The sequence below is a fragment of the Procambarus clarkii genome, chromosome 24, assembly GCF_040958095.1.
Source record: "Procambarus clarkii isolate CNS0578487 chromosome 24, FALCON_Pclarkii_2.0, whole genome shotgun sequence".
Classification (NCBI taxonomy): domain Eukaryota; kingdom Metazoa; phylum Arthropoda; class Malacostraca; order Decapoda; family Cambaridae; genus Procambarus; species Procambarus clarkii.
The window spans coordinates 16,455,080-16,470,400 of record NC_091173.1 but is presented as its reverse complement, the minus strand read 5'-3'; the positions used below and the strand labels follow the sequence as shown (position 1 = coordinate 16,470,400).

At 48.0% G+C, this 15,321-nt stretch overlaps 2 protein-coding genes across 2 annotated transcripts in view; one reads left to right on the top strand and one right to left on the bottom strand.

The window, feature by feature from the left end:
• Window positions 1-494: 494 nt before the first annotated feature.
• On the top strand, window positions 495-2,757 carry LOC138367952 (dynein heavy chain-like). Its single transcript, XM_069330236.1, has 2 exons — window positions 495-515; window positions 2,059-2,757. Exons 1-2 carry the CDS (start codon window positions 495-497, stop codon window positions 2,755-2,757), a joined length of 720 nt encoding a protein of 239 aa, XP_069186337.1.
• A 4,565-nt stretch (window positions 2,758-7,322) lies between these two features.
• LOC123761810 (probable inactive protein kinase DDB_G0270444) overlaps window positions 7,323-15,321 on the bottom strand; it is a 38,618-nt gene continuing 30,619 nt past the window's right edge. Inside the window, exon 3 of the mRNA XM_069330235.1 lies at window positions 7,323-7,463. Within this exon, the coding sequence (XP_069186336.1) occupies window positions 7,323-7,463 (141 nt within the window). The remainder of the gene's footprint in view (window positions 7,464-15,321) is intronic.

The following is a 15,321-nucleotide window of genomic DNA, read 5'->3' as shown; positions in this document are numbered from 1 at the left end:
AGCTTTCGATTTTACTTAGTCAGGGTTGCAACTGTGTGAAATGTTGCACGCAAATGCCTCCACTTAACTAAGCAAGACGTGAGCAAGGCGTTCGAGATCCAGGGTGTACTTTACCGGATAAGGCGTCCAACTGTGGGGAAGTTTCCCATCGGCCAGCTTCGCCTACACCTCAAGTCACCTTGGTCGTGGAGGTCCCCGAAGCTACGGAATACAATATGAGGGTCCGTATATATCAAGTTTATTTGCGTAGGTCCTAAATAGTATGGAGCGTATAGCAGGTCATTTGGGACAGTAATTCAAGTAGATTAGCGTGGCAATCTTCAGTAAAGAATCAACATTAATAACCAACGTATAATATACGTTTATTCAGAGAACTGAATTGCTAATACATAGGGAGGAACTTTACTGATTGGCATTATGCGAAGCTAATGTTGCGGCAGAGACTCTTGTCGTCCCACTCACGATAGTTCAGGTAGGAATACTGGTTTTTATCCATGTTTGATGACGATGCTAAGGTAATGAGGCAAATCAGAACTGAGGAGAACTGACCTACATTACAAGAAGAACTAGACAATCTCCAGAGATGGTCTGAGAAATGCCCACTAGATTTTAACCCTAGTAATTGTAAGATTACGAGGATAGAAATTGAAGCAAGAAAACCTGAAGTAAAGTAGAGGATGAAGGGAAGGCAACTTCCAACTTTTGAAAAAGAGAAAGACTTAGGAGCGGACATAACTGAAGATTTAAGACCAGGGGGCACACATCAACATATTAACGAGGGCAGCATATGCCATACTGTCAGACGTCCGGTTATCCTTCAGGAACTTGGTCCCTTTCGACCCCTGTACACATCCTTTGTGAGACCTGTTATTGAGTATACTGCCCCGGCATGGAACCCCCTAGCCAAAGAAACACAAAACCAAAGTAAAAGAGATACAAAAATATGCAACAGGGCTCGTTCTTAAGTTATGGGGGATTGAGCTGTGAAGAAAGACCTGGACCTGGACTATACTAGACCTGGACTATAGTGGACCTGGACTATACTGGACCTGGACTATACTGGACCTGGACTATACTGGACCTGGACTATACTGGACCTGGACTATACTGGACCTGGACTATAGTGGACCTGGACTATAGTGGACCTGGACTATACTGGACCTGGACTATACTGGACCTGGACTATACTGGACCTGGACTATACTGGACCTGGACTATACTGGACCTGGACTATACTGGACCTGGACTATACTAGACCTGGACTCGCTACACTGGAGGAAAGAAATAATAAGGAAATCTTTGAGGAACTAGATGCAAGCTGCCGTGGAGGTCGCCACGACTGAACAGGAACACTCTCAGAGGTAAGACAAGAGGTGACCTCCTCCGAATCACTGTAGTATCATCAGAGTAGTTAGTGAGACATATAGTGTACCAGACGAAGCGATGGGTGTAGGACCCGACAATGTATCGCACTAGATGAAGAAAGTAGCCCCACTAACCCTCAGTAAACCTCTAGCAATAATATTTCATTATTCATGGGCGAGGGGAGAGTAGACTGAAGAGCTGAGACTATAAATGGCTTCTGGAATTCAATAACAGGAAGTGTAATGTTGAGACAAATAACATGAGACAATTAAGAGAGCAGACCGACTCCAAGTAAAACTCCAGATGGTATATAATGATAAAAGCAAGAGAAGAGATCAGAGAGCAGATATAAGACAAAGTATCACCACATAGAAACATAAATATTATAATATCAGTGGTATCTTCTTGAGGTTATCTTGAGATGATTTCGGGGCTTTTACTGTCCCCGCGGCCCGGTCCTCGACTAGGCCTCCACCCCCAGGAAGCAGCCCGTGACAGCTGACTAACACCCAGGTACCTATTTTACTGCTAGGTTACAGGGGCATAGAGTGAAAGAAACTCTGCCCATTGTTTCTCGCCGGCGCCTGGGATCGAACCCAGGACCACAGGATCACAAATCCCGCGTGCTGTCCGCTCGGCCGACCGGCTCCCGTATCCGTAGGAATCCCCCTAATCTAGCACACATTACCACAGCTTTCTGGGACGTCAAGAAGGAGGCAGGCAGCACCACGTGGCTCACACGGTGGCTCACACGGTGGCTCACACGGTGCGCCAGCTCACACGGTGGCTCACACGGTGGCTCACACGGTGGCTCACACGGTGGCTTACACGGTGGCTCACACGGTGGCTCACACGGTGGCTCACACGGTGGCTCACACGGTGGCTTACACGGTGGCTCACACGGTGGCTTACACGGTGGCTCACACGGTGGCTCACACGGTGGCTCACACGGTGGCTTACACGGTGGCTCACACGGTGGCTTACACGGTGGCTCACACGGTGGCTTACACGGTGGCTCACACGGTGGCTTACACGGTGGCTCACACGGTGGCTTACACGGTGGCTCACACGGTGGCTCACACGGTGGCTCACACGGTGGCTTACACGGTGGCTCACACGGTGGCTTACACGGTGGCTCACACGGTGGCTCACACGGTGGCTCACACGGTGGCTCACACGGTGGCTCACACGGTGGCTCACACGGTGGCTCACACGGTGGCTCACACGGTGGCTCACACGGTGGCTCACACGGTGGCTCACACGGTGGCTCACACGGTGGCTCACACGGTGGCTCACACGGTGGCTCACACGGTGGCTCACACGGTGCGCCAGCTCACACGGTGGCTCACACGGTGCGCCAGCTGGCTAACTTTAAACAATACATATACATGAAAAGGTACAAAAGTTTGCAAAAACCTCGTCCAAGAATTACGTGGAATAACGTGCGAAAAAATGATTGAAAGAGCTGAACCTACCGAGGATAACAATGAGAGGAGGAAGAGGAGACGCGAGACATGGAATAGTTAGAACAATTATCATGGTTGAAAAAGAGGAAGTATTTAGACGGAACAAACCGGTATTGATGGACGCTAGAGACCAAAGTGTGTCATAATAATGTATGAACTTTACTCTTCAGCGTAAAAGTTGTACACAAAACAACTGAAACTAAACGAGGAAGGCACAAGACACCTGCCGAGGAGACACCTGCTGGGGAAACACCTGCTGGGGAGAAACACACACACCTGCTGGGGACGACGAAGACGGCTACACACACACACAGGACGGAGGGAGGTGGTGGCTGAGTGGACAGCGCTCTAGACTCATGGACCTAGGGACCGGGGTTCGATTCCCTGGAACCGCCGAAAAACAAATGGGCAGAGTTTCCTTTCAGGGTGAAAGAAACTGCCCGTTTGTCTCTGCCGGCGCCGGGAATCGAACCCAAGTCTCAAGATTAGGAGTCGCGCGCGCGCGCACTTGTGTGTGTGTTAGAAAGAAAGATATGTAGTAGACATAATAGGACAAAATAGATCGGTTACAAAGGTGGGGTCCAAGAGCTAATAGCTCGATTCTGCAGGCATAAATAGTATATACAGACACACACATACAATATATGTGCCCGTATATGTGGCTGCATCGCGCGTGTCGTCACCCGGAAAAATGGTCCCACGTGAGGAAGTCTTGTGCTCTTCTCTAGTGACCTCCTGTACTACTGGTGACTCCTGTAGTGGGAATGACGTCCCCAAGACAGTCTTTGTTAGAAATAAAACGTCTTCTGTAATATACTCTCCTTCCTTAGTCCTCCTTGTATTTTTCATTCACCTAATTCATTCTTCTCTCTCTCTCTCTCTCTCTCTCTCTCTCTCTCTCTCTCTCTCTCTCTCTCTCTCTCTCTCTCTCTCAAGAGCCAGAGCTCAGCAGCAGATGGCGCTCATCACGACTTCCATTACTGATAATGCCCAGTGTCCGTCCGCCTTACTTATTGCGCTTACTTTCCGCCCTTACATATTGCCCTCACTTAATGCCCTTATTTATAATCCTCACATAATGCCCCTATTGTCCTTAATCCTTCAATGTCCTTACTTATCGCCTCTTTGTTTATTATCCACTTTATTATTTATACGCTAATTTTATTAATTATATTTACTTTATATTATTTATTATCCATATATTTCTTCCCGACAATGTGACAAGATAAATAATTTTTTTCCCCGCCAATTTCGAACGCGGCGTTGTTTACCTGTGGAAGACACGCGGCATTGACCGCTCATTATGAGGCGTCGGGGCGCCCTAATTACCGTCATTACGGTAAATAATCATAACAGCAAACTGCCTCTTGGACTGCACGATTGAAAACTAATTGCATAATTGCGTAATTAACATCAGAACCAAGATGGCGCGCTCAGTTATTGACGCGGAGTGGCCCCTTTGGCGGAATTCTTCAGGAATTGTTTATGCCTGCAATGTTAATGGCAGTTTATAATTGGGGGTTTGGGGGGGGTCTTTGGTAAAATTTTAATATAGATTTTGAGCTGGAGAAGAACTTAGCTGGTAAATTTGGAGAGATAATTTTTGCAGGTAACTTTGTCGGGGGAAATTTACGGTATATTTTAAATTTTCAAAATTATCGGGAATTTTTGGTTTTAAAAAAGTTATTCTACAATTCCTAAAGTGGAAATTTTAACTAAAAAAAAGTTGGGCTGAAATTTCTGACGGGACAGATAGTCGAAATTTATTAAATACTGGCAATTTACGCTTATTGGCTTGTATGATTAACATCATCCTGGCAATTCCCATCCAATTTTGGCCGCCATGTTTAGTCATCGTTACTTCTCCATCCAAAAACTTAATTAGGTTCATAGATGATTAGTGGAAATGAGGCTCGTGGCTCCGTGGTCCTGGGTGTTCATCCCTTCGTTATTAAGGCGTGAGGTGTCTTCGTGCCTCTCTCCTGCGGGAAGCTAGCTCTTATCTCTATATTGGTTCTTCTTTAATTGTTCGTTTCTCTCTCTCTCTCTCTCTCTCTTGTGAGTAAGTTCCAAGGCCGTGTTTTGGTGTCTGAGTTGCGTCCTTTCTCATTGCTTTTCCTGTATTTTTTTCTCAATCTATTCAAAGAGAGAGAGAGAGAGAGAGAGAGAGAGAGAGAGAGAGAGAGAGAGAGAGAGAGAGAGAGAGAGAGAGAGAGAGAGAGAGAGAGAGAGAGAGACAGAGACAAATGCCATGAGACTTAATGGTCTACGACTCTGGTTCTGTCAGAAGAAAGACAAGAGAGAGACTCAGGAGAGCGCAAGAGAAGCCACTCTCGCCATTCCTATTAATATCCTCTGGTTTCACTGCCCAATGAAAAAAATAGTAGCCAGTTAGTTCACTACTACAACCACAACCATCACAACACACACACACCAGGTAATACATTACAACAACTACAACCACAACCATCACAACACACACACACCAGGTAATACATTACAACAACTACAACCACTACATATTGTACTTAAGTGTCTCAGTGTGGATCCCGGCGTTTATTCCTCTGAATAAAACTAAGATAAACATTTACAATGTCAGAAAAAAATTTACAACAAATAATAGTTTACGACACCAGAGAATAATGTACATCAGAGATTAATTTACGACATCGGAGAATAATTTACGACATCGGAGAATAATTTACGACATCGGAGAATAATTTACAACATCGGAGAATAATTTACACCAGAGAATAATTTACGACAAGGGAAAATACTTTATAACTTCAAAAAATTATTTAAGACTTCAAAAAATAATTTACGACTCCAAAGAATAATTTAAGACTTCACAAAATAATTTAAGACTTCACAAAATAATTTAAGACTTCAAACAATAATTTACGACTCCAAAGAATAATTTAAGACTTCACAAAATAATTTAAGACTTCACAAAATAATTTAAGACTTCAAAAAAATAATTTCCGACTACAAAGAATAATTTAAGACTTCAAGCAATAATTTAAGACTTGAAAAAATAATTTACGACTACAAAATTTTTTTTACGACACTTACGTATATATTAATTTACGAATATTTTATGAAATTAGATAATATACTTTGTGACATCATAAAGTATAATTTGCGGCATCAGTGAATAATTTTTGCCACTATGTAATATAAATAGCCACACCAAAGAATATAATTTGGTACATAGAATATAATATGCGATATTAGAGAGAATATTTTGCTACATCAGCAAATATAATTTGTTCTATTAGAAAATATATTTGACATCAGATAGAATATTTGACATCAGATAATATATTTGACATTAGATAATATATTTATCCAGTAATATATTCAGATAATACATTTATATGCTCCAGCTGAGCATATAATTTCCGAATATGATCTGACAATTCAGTGCATATGATTTGTGATATTAATGAATATGATTTATAATATTAGATAATATAACTTTCCTGTTCCGTCACCCCTTCCCCTTTCCGGTTCCCCTTCATTTCCCCTTCTCCTTCCTGTTTCCCCTCACCCCTCTCCTCCTTCCTGTTTCCCCTCACCCTCTCCTCCTTCCTGTTTCCCCTCACCCTCTCCTCCTTCCTGTTTCCCCTCACCCTCTCCTCCTTCCTGTTTCCCCTCACCCTCTCCTCCTTCCTGTTTCCCCTCACCCTCTCCTCCTTCCTGTTTCCCCTCACCCTCTCCTCCTTCCTGTTTCCCCTCACCCTCTCCTCCTCACTGTTCACCTCGTCCTCTTCCTTCGGCCCGTCGTAATTCCTATTTCCCTCACCCTCTCCCCATTCCTGTTTCCCCCTCACCCGTCCTCTTTCCTCCACCCCCCCCATCCCTCCTCTTTCCTGTTCCCCCCACCCCCTCCTCCTCCTCATTCCTGTCTCCCCTCGGAGTCTCGGTGCCTGAGGGGAAAAACAGTCGGAAGGAAAATCGTCTGCATAAATTTCCGTTCGGGGGTACACACTTGGCGCGGCGCGGCGGGGCGGTGTTATGTCCCTCCCAGAGCCTCTTGGAGCGCATTGATAACACCTACCGTCACTTCGCTCACTCCTCCGCCCTTCTCCGTTGCCTTCTCCCGTTTTAACGTTCTGTTTGACGTCGAGAGCATGCAGCCCTCCCGCCGCCCGTGGCTTCGACGCCCGCGTCACGCCCACACACCACCGCTCATATCGACTCGGACGGAGAAGAACGGAAAAAATGGAGCATCGAGTGAGGTGGCGCGCCGTGTAAGCCGGGGCAAATAATTCCGTTACGATTCGAAAAGTTTCGGCAGGTCGCGAAGAGTTTTTGAAAAAAGGAGGCGGACCCTAATGTTAAAGGATCAGGAATATGTAAATGCGCGTCGCCAAGGCTGGTCATATCTTTTACACGGCGAAAATTCAATCTTCGAGTTGAAATCAGCATATGAGATCTTGAATTGGAGAAATTCCCGAGAGATTTTCGTGGCGATAAAATTCTGGATTCTTACGGGCGGCGCCAAGATGTTTGTACTGAGGCCAGCGACACACTGCATCGGCGCGTTTGGTAAAGCTTCGCACGACTCCTCTCCCCCGGCGCCTCCAGGCCGCCTTCTTGGCGCGAACGAAACTTTGAGGATATACTTAGCTGTGACGATTATGGAGTGAATATCAAAGGTAACTTACAACGTCGTTATTCAAATGATCACCTCCAGTGAAATTTTGGAATTGGAGGCGGCGTAAGAAGGTGGCTACAATGCAACGCTGTAAAAATGCGAGAAAAGGAGGTTGGTGAATATATCTTGGCGCCATGTTGGTCAGACAGCCGCTGACATAGGAATGGAATAGTATAGAAAATGGGAATAGTATTGAAATCGGAATGGTATGGAAAATGGGATAGTGGTACAATTCTGATAACATGATGTGGTACACAGCTGAAAATTGAATTGCATATATAGCATATATAAAATGTGGCTATGAGACACTACAGTGAGTGGACTCCGTAGAATTGTTGTTGTTGTTATAGATTCAGCTACTTGGAACAAGTTCCAAGTAGCACGGGCTATGGTGAGCCCGTAACTTACCTGGCACATTCCGTAGAACACGAGGGATGGTGATATATGTGAGCCTACACCACACTCTCCAGGTCAGCAACTTCACAAGTCTTATATGAAGCAGGTAATCTTGAGTTATCTTGAGATGATTTCGGGGCTTTTTAGTGTCCCCGCGGCCCGGTCCTCGACCAGGCCTCCACCCCCAGGAAGCAGCCCGTGACAGCTGACTAACACCCAGGTACCTATTTTACTGCTAGGTAACAGGGGCATAGGGTGAAAGAAACTCTGCCCATTGTTTCTCGCCGGCGCCTGGGATCGAACCCAGGACCACAGGATCACAAATCTCACGTGCTGTCCGCTTAGCCGACCGGCTCCCCGAGGACCAATATTGTCCACACCATCACCCATCCAGTGACTGTCCACACCATCACCCATCCAGTGACTGTCCACACCATCACCCATCCAGTGACTGTCCACACAAAATGACCCCTTAACATGGTTGCTCAAGTGACTCACACATCATCTAGTGCAACATGGGCAGTGCAACTCAACTAAGTGAACTACCAAAGTTGTGTTTCAGCTCCAGGCCCCAATCTTTCTAACTGTGGGTCGCCTGAAGCAATGACTTTTGATCACGTAAGATCAAATTTTTTTTACTTAAATTAAATCACTTAAATTTATCACTTACTTGATCAATATCAGATGATTTTAATCAAGTAAGTGAGTGTAAGAGGTCTTTAGTAGACAAAATATTATATGTTTAACAGCTTTGTTAACGCCCTGACTAATAGAAAACCAATGTGTAATAGTCAACAAAATAAAATTCGGACCATCAACCGTGAAGAGCTCAGTCCCCCAGGGTACTGTGCTTGTTCCAGTACGTTATCTTATCCTCATATCGGACATAGACAAGGACACAACCTATAGTACTGTATCATCCTTTGCAGATGACACCAGGATTTTTATGAGAGTAGACAACATAGAGGACACGGCAAACCTCCAATCAGATGTAAATCAGGTCTTTCTATTATTACAGAAAATAATACGCTGTTTAACGAAGATAAGTTCCAGCTCATGCGCTACAGAAAAAATGAAAATATAAAAACGGAAACCACGTACAAAACGCAGTCGAATCATAACATAGAACGAAAAGGTAATGTAAAGGATTTGGGTGTACTGATGTCGGAAGACCTTACCTTTAAAGAACACAATAAAGTAGCCGTTACAACTGCAAGAAAAATGACAGGTTGGATAACAAGAACCTTTCACACCAGAAATGCTATACCGATGATGATACTTTTCAAGACGCTAGTGCTCTCTAGAGTGGAGTACTGCTGCACAATGACAGACCTTTTCAAAGCTGGAGAAATTGCTGACCTGGAGAGCGTGCAGAGATCCTTTACTGCTAGAATCCACTCAGTAAAACATCTAAACTACTGGGACCGATTAAAGAGCCTAAATCTGTATTCTCTTGAGCGCAGGCGGGAGAGATACATAATAATTCACACGTGGAAAATAGTAGAGCGGCTGGTCCCAAACCTGCACACAGAAATAACATCACATGAGAAGAGAAGGCATGGCAGGATGTACAGAATACCCCCGTTGAAAAGCAGAGGTGCAACAGGTACTCTGAGAGAGAACTCTATGAACATCAGAGGCCCGAGACTGTTCAACACGCTTCCACTACACATAAGGGACATAACTGGCCGACATCTCACAGTGTTCAAGAGAGAACTCGAAAAGCACCTCCAAAGGATACCTGATCAACCAGGCTGTGACTCATACGTCAGGATGCGAGCAGCCGCGTCCAACAGCCTGGTTGACCAGTCCAGCAACGACGAAGCCTGGTCGACGACTGGGCCGCGGGATCGCTAAGCCCCGAAATCACCTCAAGGTAACCTCAAGGTAAGGTAACCCTTAAATATGTTATAGTCAGTATCATGTATCTTCTGACTTATATATCAAGCGTCATACAGTGTTCAGTTCCGACAGTCTGTCCTCAAATCTTAAGCCTCATAATTACAAGTCTGGAGTTTCTTAGTGTGCCTTAACGACCGATGACATGGGAGGTGGGCTGAGTACTGGAGTACAGCTCTCACACACGCCACAGTTGGTGTCCTGCATCTAAACCGAGATTGAACTCTACCAGCCACTACCCAAGTAGAGCAGGTTGTCCAGGTCATCCTGAAGCATCCTGCAGTCATCGCTCGCCCCAACTCGTCCAACAGCCTGGTTGATCAGTCCAGCAACCTGGAGGCCTGGTCGACGACCGGGCCGCGGGGACCCTAAGCCCCGGAAGCACCTCAAGGTAACCATCATCTTGAGGTTATCTTGAGATGATTTCGGGGCTTTTAGTGTCCCCGCGGCCCGGTCCTCGACCAGGCCTCCACCCCCAGGAAGCAGCCCGTGACAGCTGACTAACACCCAGGTACCTATTTTACTGCTAGGTAACAGGGGCATAGGGTGAAAGAAACTCTGCCCATTGTTTCTCGCCGGCGCCCGGGATCGACCCCGGGACCACAGGATCACAAGTCCAACGTGCTGTCCGCTCGGCCGACCTGCTCCTCAATAGTTCAACATCATCTGTGACCACTGAAGAGTCAGTCTCTTCCGTTATATCGTGTTCATATATGAGTGCGATTTAGGGCGGATGTGGAGCACTGGTGGCTGTGTTTTCTGCAGCCTGGTCGAGGACCGGGCCGCGGGGACACTAAAAAAAAGCCCCGAAATCATCTCAAGATAACCTCAAGAAGCCTCACTTCTCCTGCTCGTCGAAGCTCACTACTCGACAAGGAGCTCTAACAGGTCTGAGAAGCGGGACTTTTCTTCCCTGAATGTAATGCTAAGTGGGACTTGTTCTCTCTGAATGGCGCATATTTTAGCACAAACCAGTAGCGGCTGTGTCACAACCCGGGACAAGTCAGTAGCGAGAGTTGAGCCGTAACAAAGTGAACAAAGACACCCACCACATCTCCTGCGCCCCAGCACCACACAGCATCGCATCACACGTAACAAACACAACGAAAACAAACCCAAAATCTCACCACTTCTCTCCTAAATCAGGTCGATGGGACAAGAGTCTGGCGGACCAGCACTAAATGCCATTTAACGCCTTGCCAACACTAGCATCAGATGGTTTTATAGTCCAAAAAGCATTTCAGCGGAGCGCCTCGGAGACAAGGGTGATGGTGCCTTGCGCCTCACGGGGAGGGGACGGGGCGGAAGGCGTCTTCTCCGCGTGTTTACAAACATTTAAAGGTCCGTGCATTAGCTTTAAACCCCGCTCGCTGAGGCCCTTCTAACACCCTCGTGATTGCTTCCTCTTCAGTAAGAGCTGAGTGTCTCTTAAACTCCCAGATGTTGTGTTGGGGATGATGGTGGTGCGGAGGCTGAGAGTGGTGATGGTGGTGGTGGTGGTGGGTGATGCTGGCTGTGGGTGGTGGTGGTGGTGGGTCATGATGGTGGTAGTGAGTGATGGTTGTGGTGGGTGAGCTGTTGGAGTCGTTGGGGGGATAGTAAGTGATTGTGGTACCTGGATCTTACTTGGTAGTGCGTATTTACCTAAAAGTGCTAACTTAACAGCGTCTACAGGGAAGTGAGACGTACCCGGTGCGGTACAAGATAACTATTCTGACATTGAAATTTTTTGTCAAATCTGGTCTTAAATTTGTGGATGAAGGTGACTTCCACAACTTCTTCTTTTAGTGCATTCCACTTGTTGATTAAACGAACAAGGAGCAAGTATTTCCTTATATATCCTTTCCTTCGGCTCATTTGCGTTTCCAGCTTTCAGCTGTATCATCGTGCGCTACTTTCTCTCAATGTGAAGATGTTGTCATTGTCTACATTATATATTCCTCACATTATCCTGTATGTTGTGATCATATCTCCTCTGTACCTTCTGCCCTACAGGGTTGTGAGATTTAGTTCCATTAACTTATTGTCTCAGCTCTGCCTCTCTCAGCTTACTGGCACCACTCCTATTGCAAACATTCATAATTTTAAAATTTTGGCTTGATGCTTCACAAGGTGCTGCATATTCCAGTGTTGGTCTAACAAATGTTGTGTAGATTGCCTTGAAAGGAGTTTTTATCTAGATTTGTAAACGAGGTTCTTAGATTTGCAAGCAACCTATATGCTGTCGATGTTATCCTGTTTTTATGTGTCTCTGGTGTTAGTGTTGGAATTATATCCACTCCCAAATCTTTCTCTCTTTCCAATTCCTTTGTCTTCCCTTTAAGGCGTAGATGCTTCCTGGTCACCGCTCTCACTTTCCCATCTTCATTACCTTATGGTTATTGGGATTAAATTCCAGCAACCAGGTTTGACCACTCCTGCAGTTTATCAAGGTTATCTTGCAACTTCCTGCAGTCCTCTTCTATTTTTACATTCCTCGTCACTTTGTGTCATCTGCAAGCTTTGACATGTACGAGCTCACTCCCTTAGGAAGGTCGTTCATATATTTGGAACAGCAGTGGTCCCAGGACTGAGGCTTGTGGGACCCCTTGTGTTACATTCCTCCAACTTGAAACCTTCTCTCTGACTGTGACTCCAAGCGTATATCCAAAAATTTGGGAGATTTCCTGTCATAAGCTTTTTATTACAAATATTATAATTAGATATTACATAATCAATGGGTCCAAACCTAATCGCACTAAGGCTGCTGAAGTACTTGTGCTGCCTTAAAGTGTTAGGTCTGGACCCAATGATCTTGTAATATCTAATTCCTTCGGGTGTTTTCTTCCCTCTTCTATAGTGACTACAATGTCTTCCATTGTTTCTATCAGGCTTTCATCTCGCAACCTTCGTCTCTCTGCTGGTTCTATTGTAAAGACCTCCTGAATTCTTTTGTTGTGTTCCTCACATACCTCATTATCTTTTCTGTGATGGTGGTGGTGGATGAGAGGGGAGGCAGTTGATGGTGGTGGTGGGTGATGGTCGTGGTGGATGGTGCTGAGGATGGACGATGCTAGCAGATGGTGGGTGAAGGTGGTGGTAGGTGAAGGTGGTGGTAGGTGAAGGTGGTGGTGGGTGGTGCTGGTAGTGGGTGGTGCTGGTGGTGGTAGTGGGTGGTGCTGGTGGTGGGTGGTGGTGGGTGGTGGTGGGTGGTGCTGGTGGTGCTGGTAATGGGTGGTGCTGGTGGTGCTGGTGGTGCTGGTAGTGGGTGGTGCTGGTGGTGCTGGTGGTGCTGGTGGTGCTGGTGGTGGGTGGTGCTGGTGGTGCTGGTGGTGGGTGGTGCTGGTGGTGCTGGTGGTGGGTGGTGCTGGTGGTGGGTGGTGCTGGTGGTGGGTGGTGCTGGTGGGTGGTGCTGGTGGTGGGTGGTGCTGGTGGTGGGTGGTGCTGGTGGTGGGTGGTGCTGGTGGTGCTGGTGGTGGGTGGTGCTGGTGGTGGGTGGTGCTGGTGGTGCTGGTGGTGGGTGGTGCTGGTGGTGGGTGGTGCTGGTGGTGGGTGGTGCTGGTGGTGGGTGGTGCTGGTGGTGGGTGGTGCTGGTGGTGGGCGGTGCTGGTAGTGGGTGGTGCTGGTGGTGGGGTTTTAAGAAATGGAAATAATGAAAGTGTTGGTACAGGGTAGAAGAGTTGTGTTGTGGTGGAGAGGAAGTCGTGTCCGGGGGGGCAGAGGGGCACATTCCAACCGTGAATGTCTATACATACGTGACATGTATGTCCGCCGTATACATAACTACGCGGGGAGGTCACATGCCAGAACGATTTCCCAAGATTGTTCGTGCATTAACATCATCTTAGATACAGTAGAAAAATCAGTTGTATCGTCAGTCATTTCTTTATTTGGACATGGAAGTGTCCCTTAACCCCCCTAGCTGTATCCTCCCCCCCCCAGCTGTATCCGTACCCCCCCCCCCTTCCCTAGCTGTACCCCCTGGTCCCCGCTAAGCCGGCCACCACTTTGGCATGTGTGGCTCCACCTGCGGTGATTCACTGAGAGCTGACACAAGTCCTTAGTGCCCCTAATGCAGGTGGAAGTTTATGTGTTTATATCGCCTCAACCCCAGAGTCTCGCGGCTGGTGCTGGCTCTCTCCGCCCTCACGCTATGGTGGGAGGGAGCTCCACCAGCCCTCCATCACCTCCACCACCTCCACCACCTCCACCAGCCCTCCACCACCTACACCAGCCCTCCACCACCTCCACCAGCCCTCCACCAGCCCTCCACCACCTACACCAGCCCTCCATCACCTACACCAGCCCTCCACCACCTACACCAGCCCTCCACCAGCCCTCCACCACCTACACCAGCCCTCCACCACCTCCACCAGCTCTCCTCTAGTCCTCCACCACCTCCACCAGCCCTCCACCACCTACACCAGCCCTCCACCAGCCCTCCACCACCTCCACCAGCCCTCCACCACCTACACCAGCCCTCCACCAGCCCTCCACCAACCCTCCACCAGCCCTCCACCCCCTCCACCACCTCCACCAGCCTTCCACCAACCCTTCACCACCTCCACCAACCCTCCACCAACCCTCCACCAACCCTCCACCACCTCCACCAGCCCTCCACCACCTCCCACCAGCCCTCCACCACCTCCACCAGCCCTCCACCACCTCCACCACCTCCATCAGCCCTCCACCACCTCCACCAGCCCTCCAACACCTCCACCACTTCCATCAGCCTTCCACCACCTCCACCAGCCCTCCAACACCTCCACCACCTCCATTAGCCCTCCATCACCTCCACCAGCCCTCCACCACCTCCACCAGCTCTCCACCAGCCCTCCAACACCTCCACCAGTCCTCCACCAACTCCACCAGCCCTCCACCACCTCCACCACCTCCACCAGCCCTTCACTACCTCCACCAGCCCTCCACCACCTCCACCACCACCACCAACCCTCCACCACCTCCACCACCACCACCAGCCCTCCACCACCTCCACCAGCTCTCCACCACCTCCAAGGCGCCCCATGATAATTTCTCACAGGCCAATGAGGCCTCGCGCGACACTATCAGAAAATTAAGTCATTTGACACATAACAAGAGGAAATTGAGAAGAGAAATTGAGCGTGAATGATGATAAATTCGCGGGAGGAGAAAGGAAATGAGCAGAGCGCAAGAAGTGGAAGAAGAGACGCGATAGTGTCCGTCAGAGTAGCTGGACCGCGGGCAACTGATGCGCCCAACCTTCGAATCCCAGCAAGTCGGGTTTTTTCGTTTAACACAGCTACCCATGGAGTACTCAGGACTGGGAGATCCGTCACCTGTAGCCACCTGCCACAGGTAACGGTAGCCACCTGCCACAGGTAACGGTAGCCACCTGCCACAGGTAACGGTAGCCACCTGCCACAGGTAACGGTAGCCACCTGCCACAGGTAACGGTAGCCACCTGCCACAGGTAACGGTAGCCACCTGCCACAGGTAACGGTAGCCACCTGCCACAGGTAACGGTAGCCACCTGCCACAGGTAACGGTAGCCACCTGCCACAGATAACGGTAGCC

Bases quoted from the DNA above. Each gene is read 5' to 3' on its own strand.
- LOC138367952 (XM_069330236.1), top strand. From the start codon at position 495: ATGTTTGATGACGATGCTAAG. The intron at 516-2,058 runs GTAATGAGGCAA...ACATTACCACAG, and splicing joins TGTTTGATGACGATGCTAAG to CTTTCTGGGACGTCAAGAAG.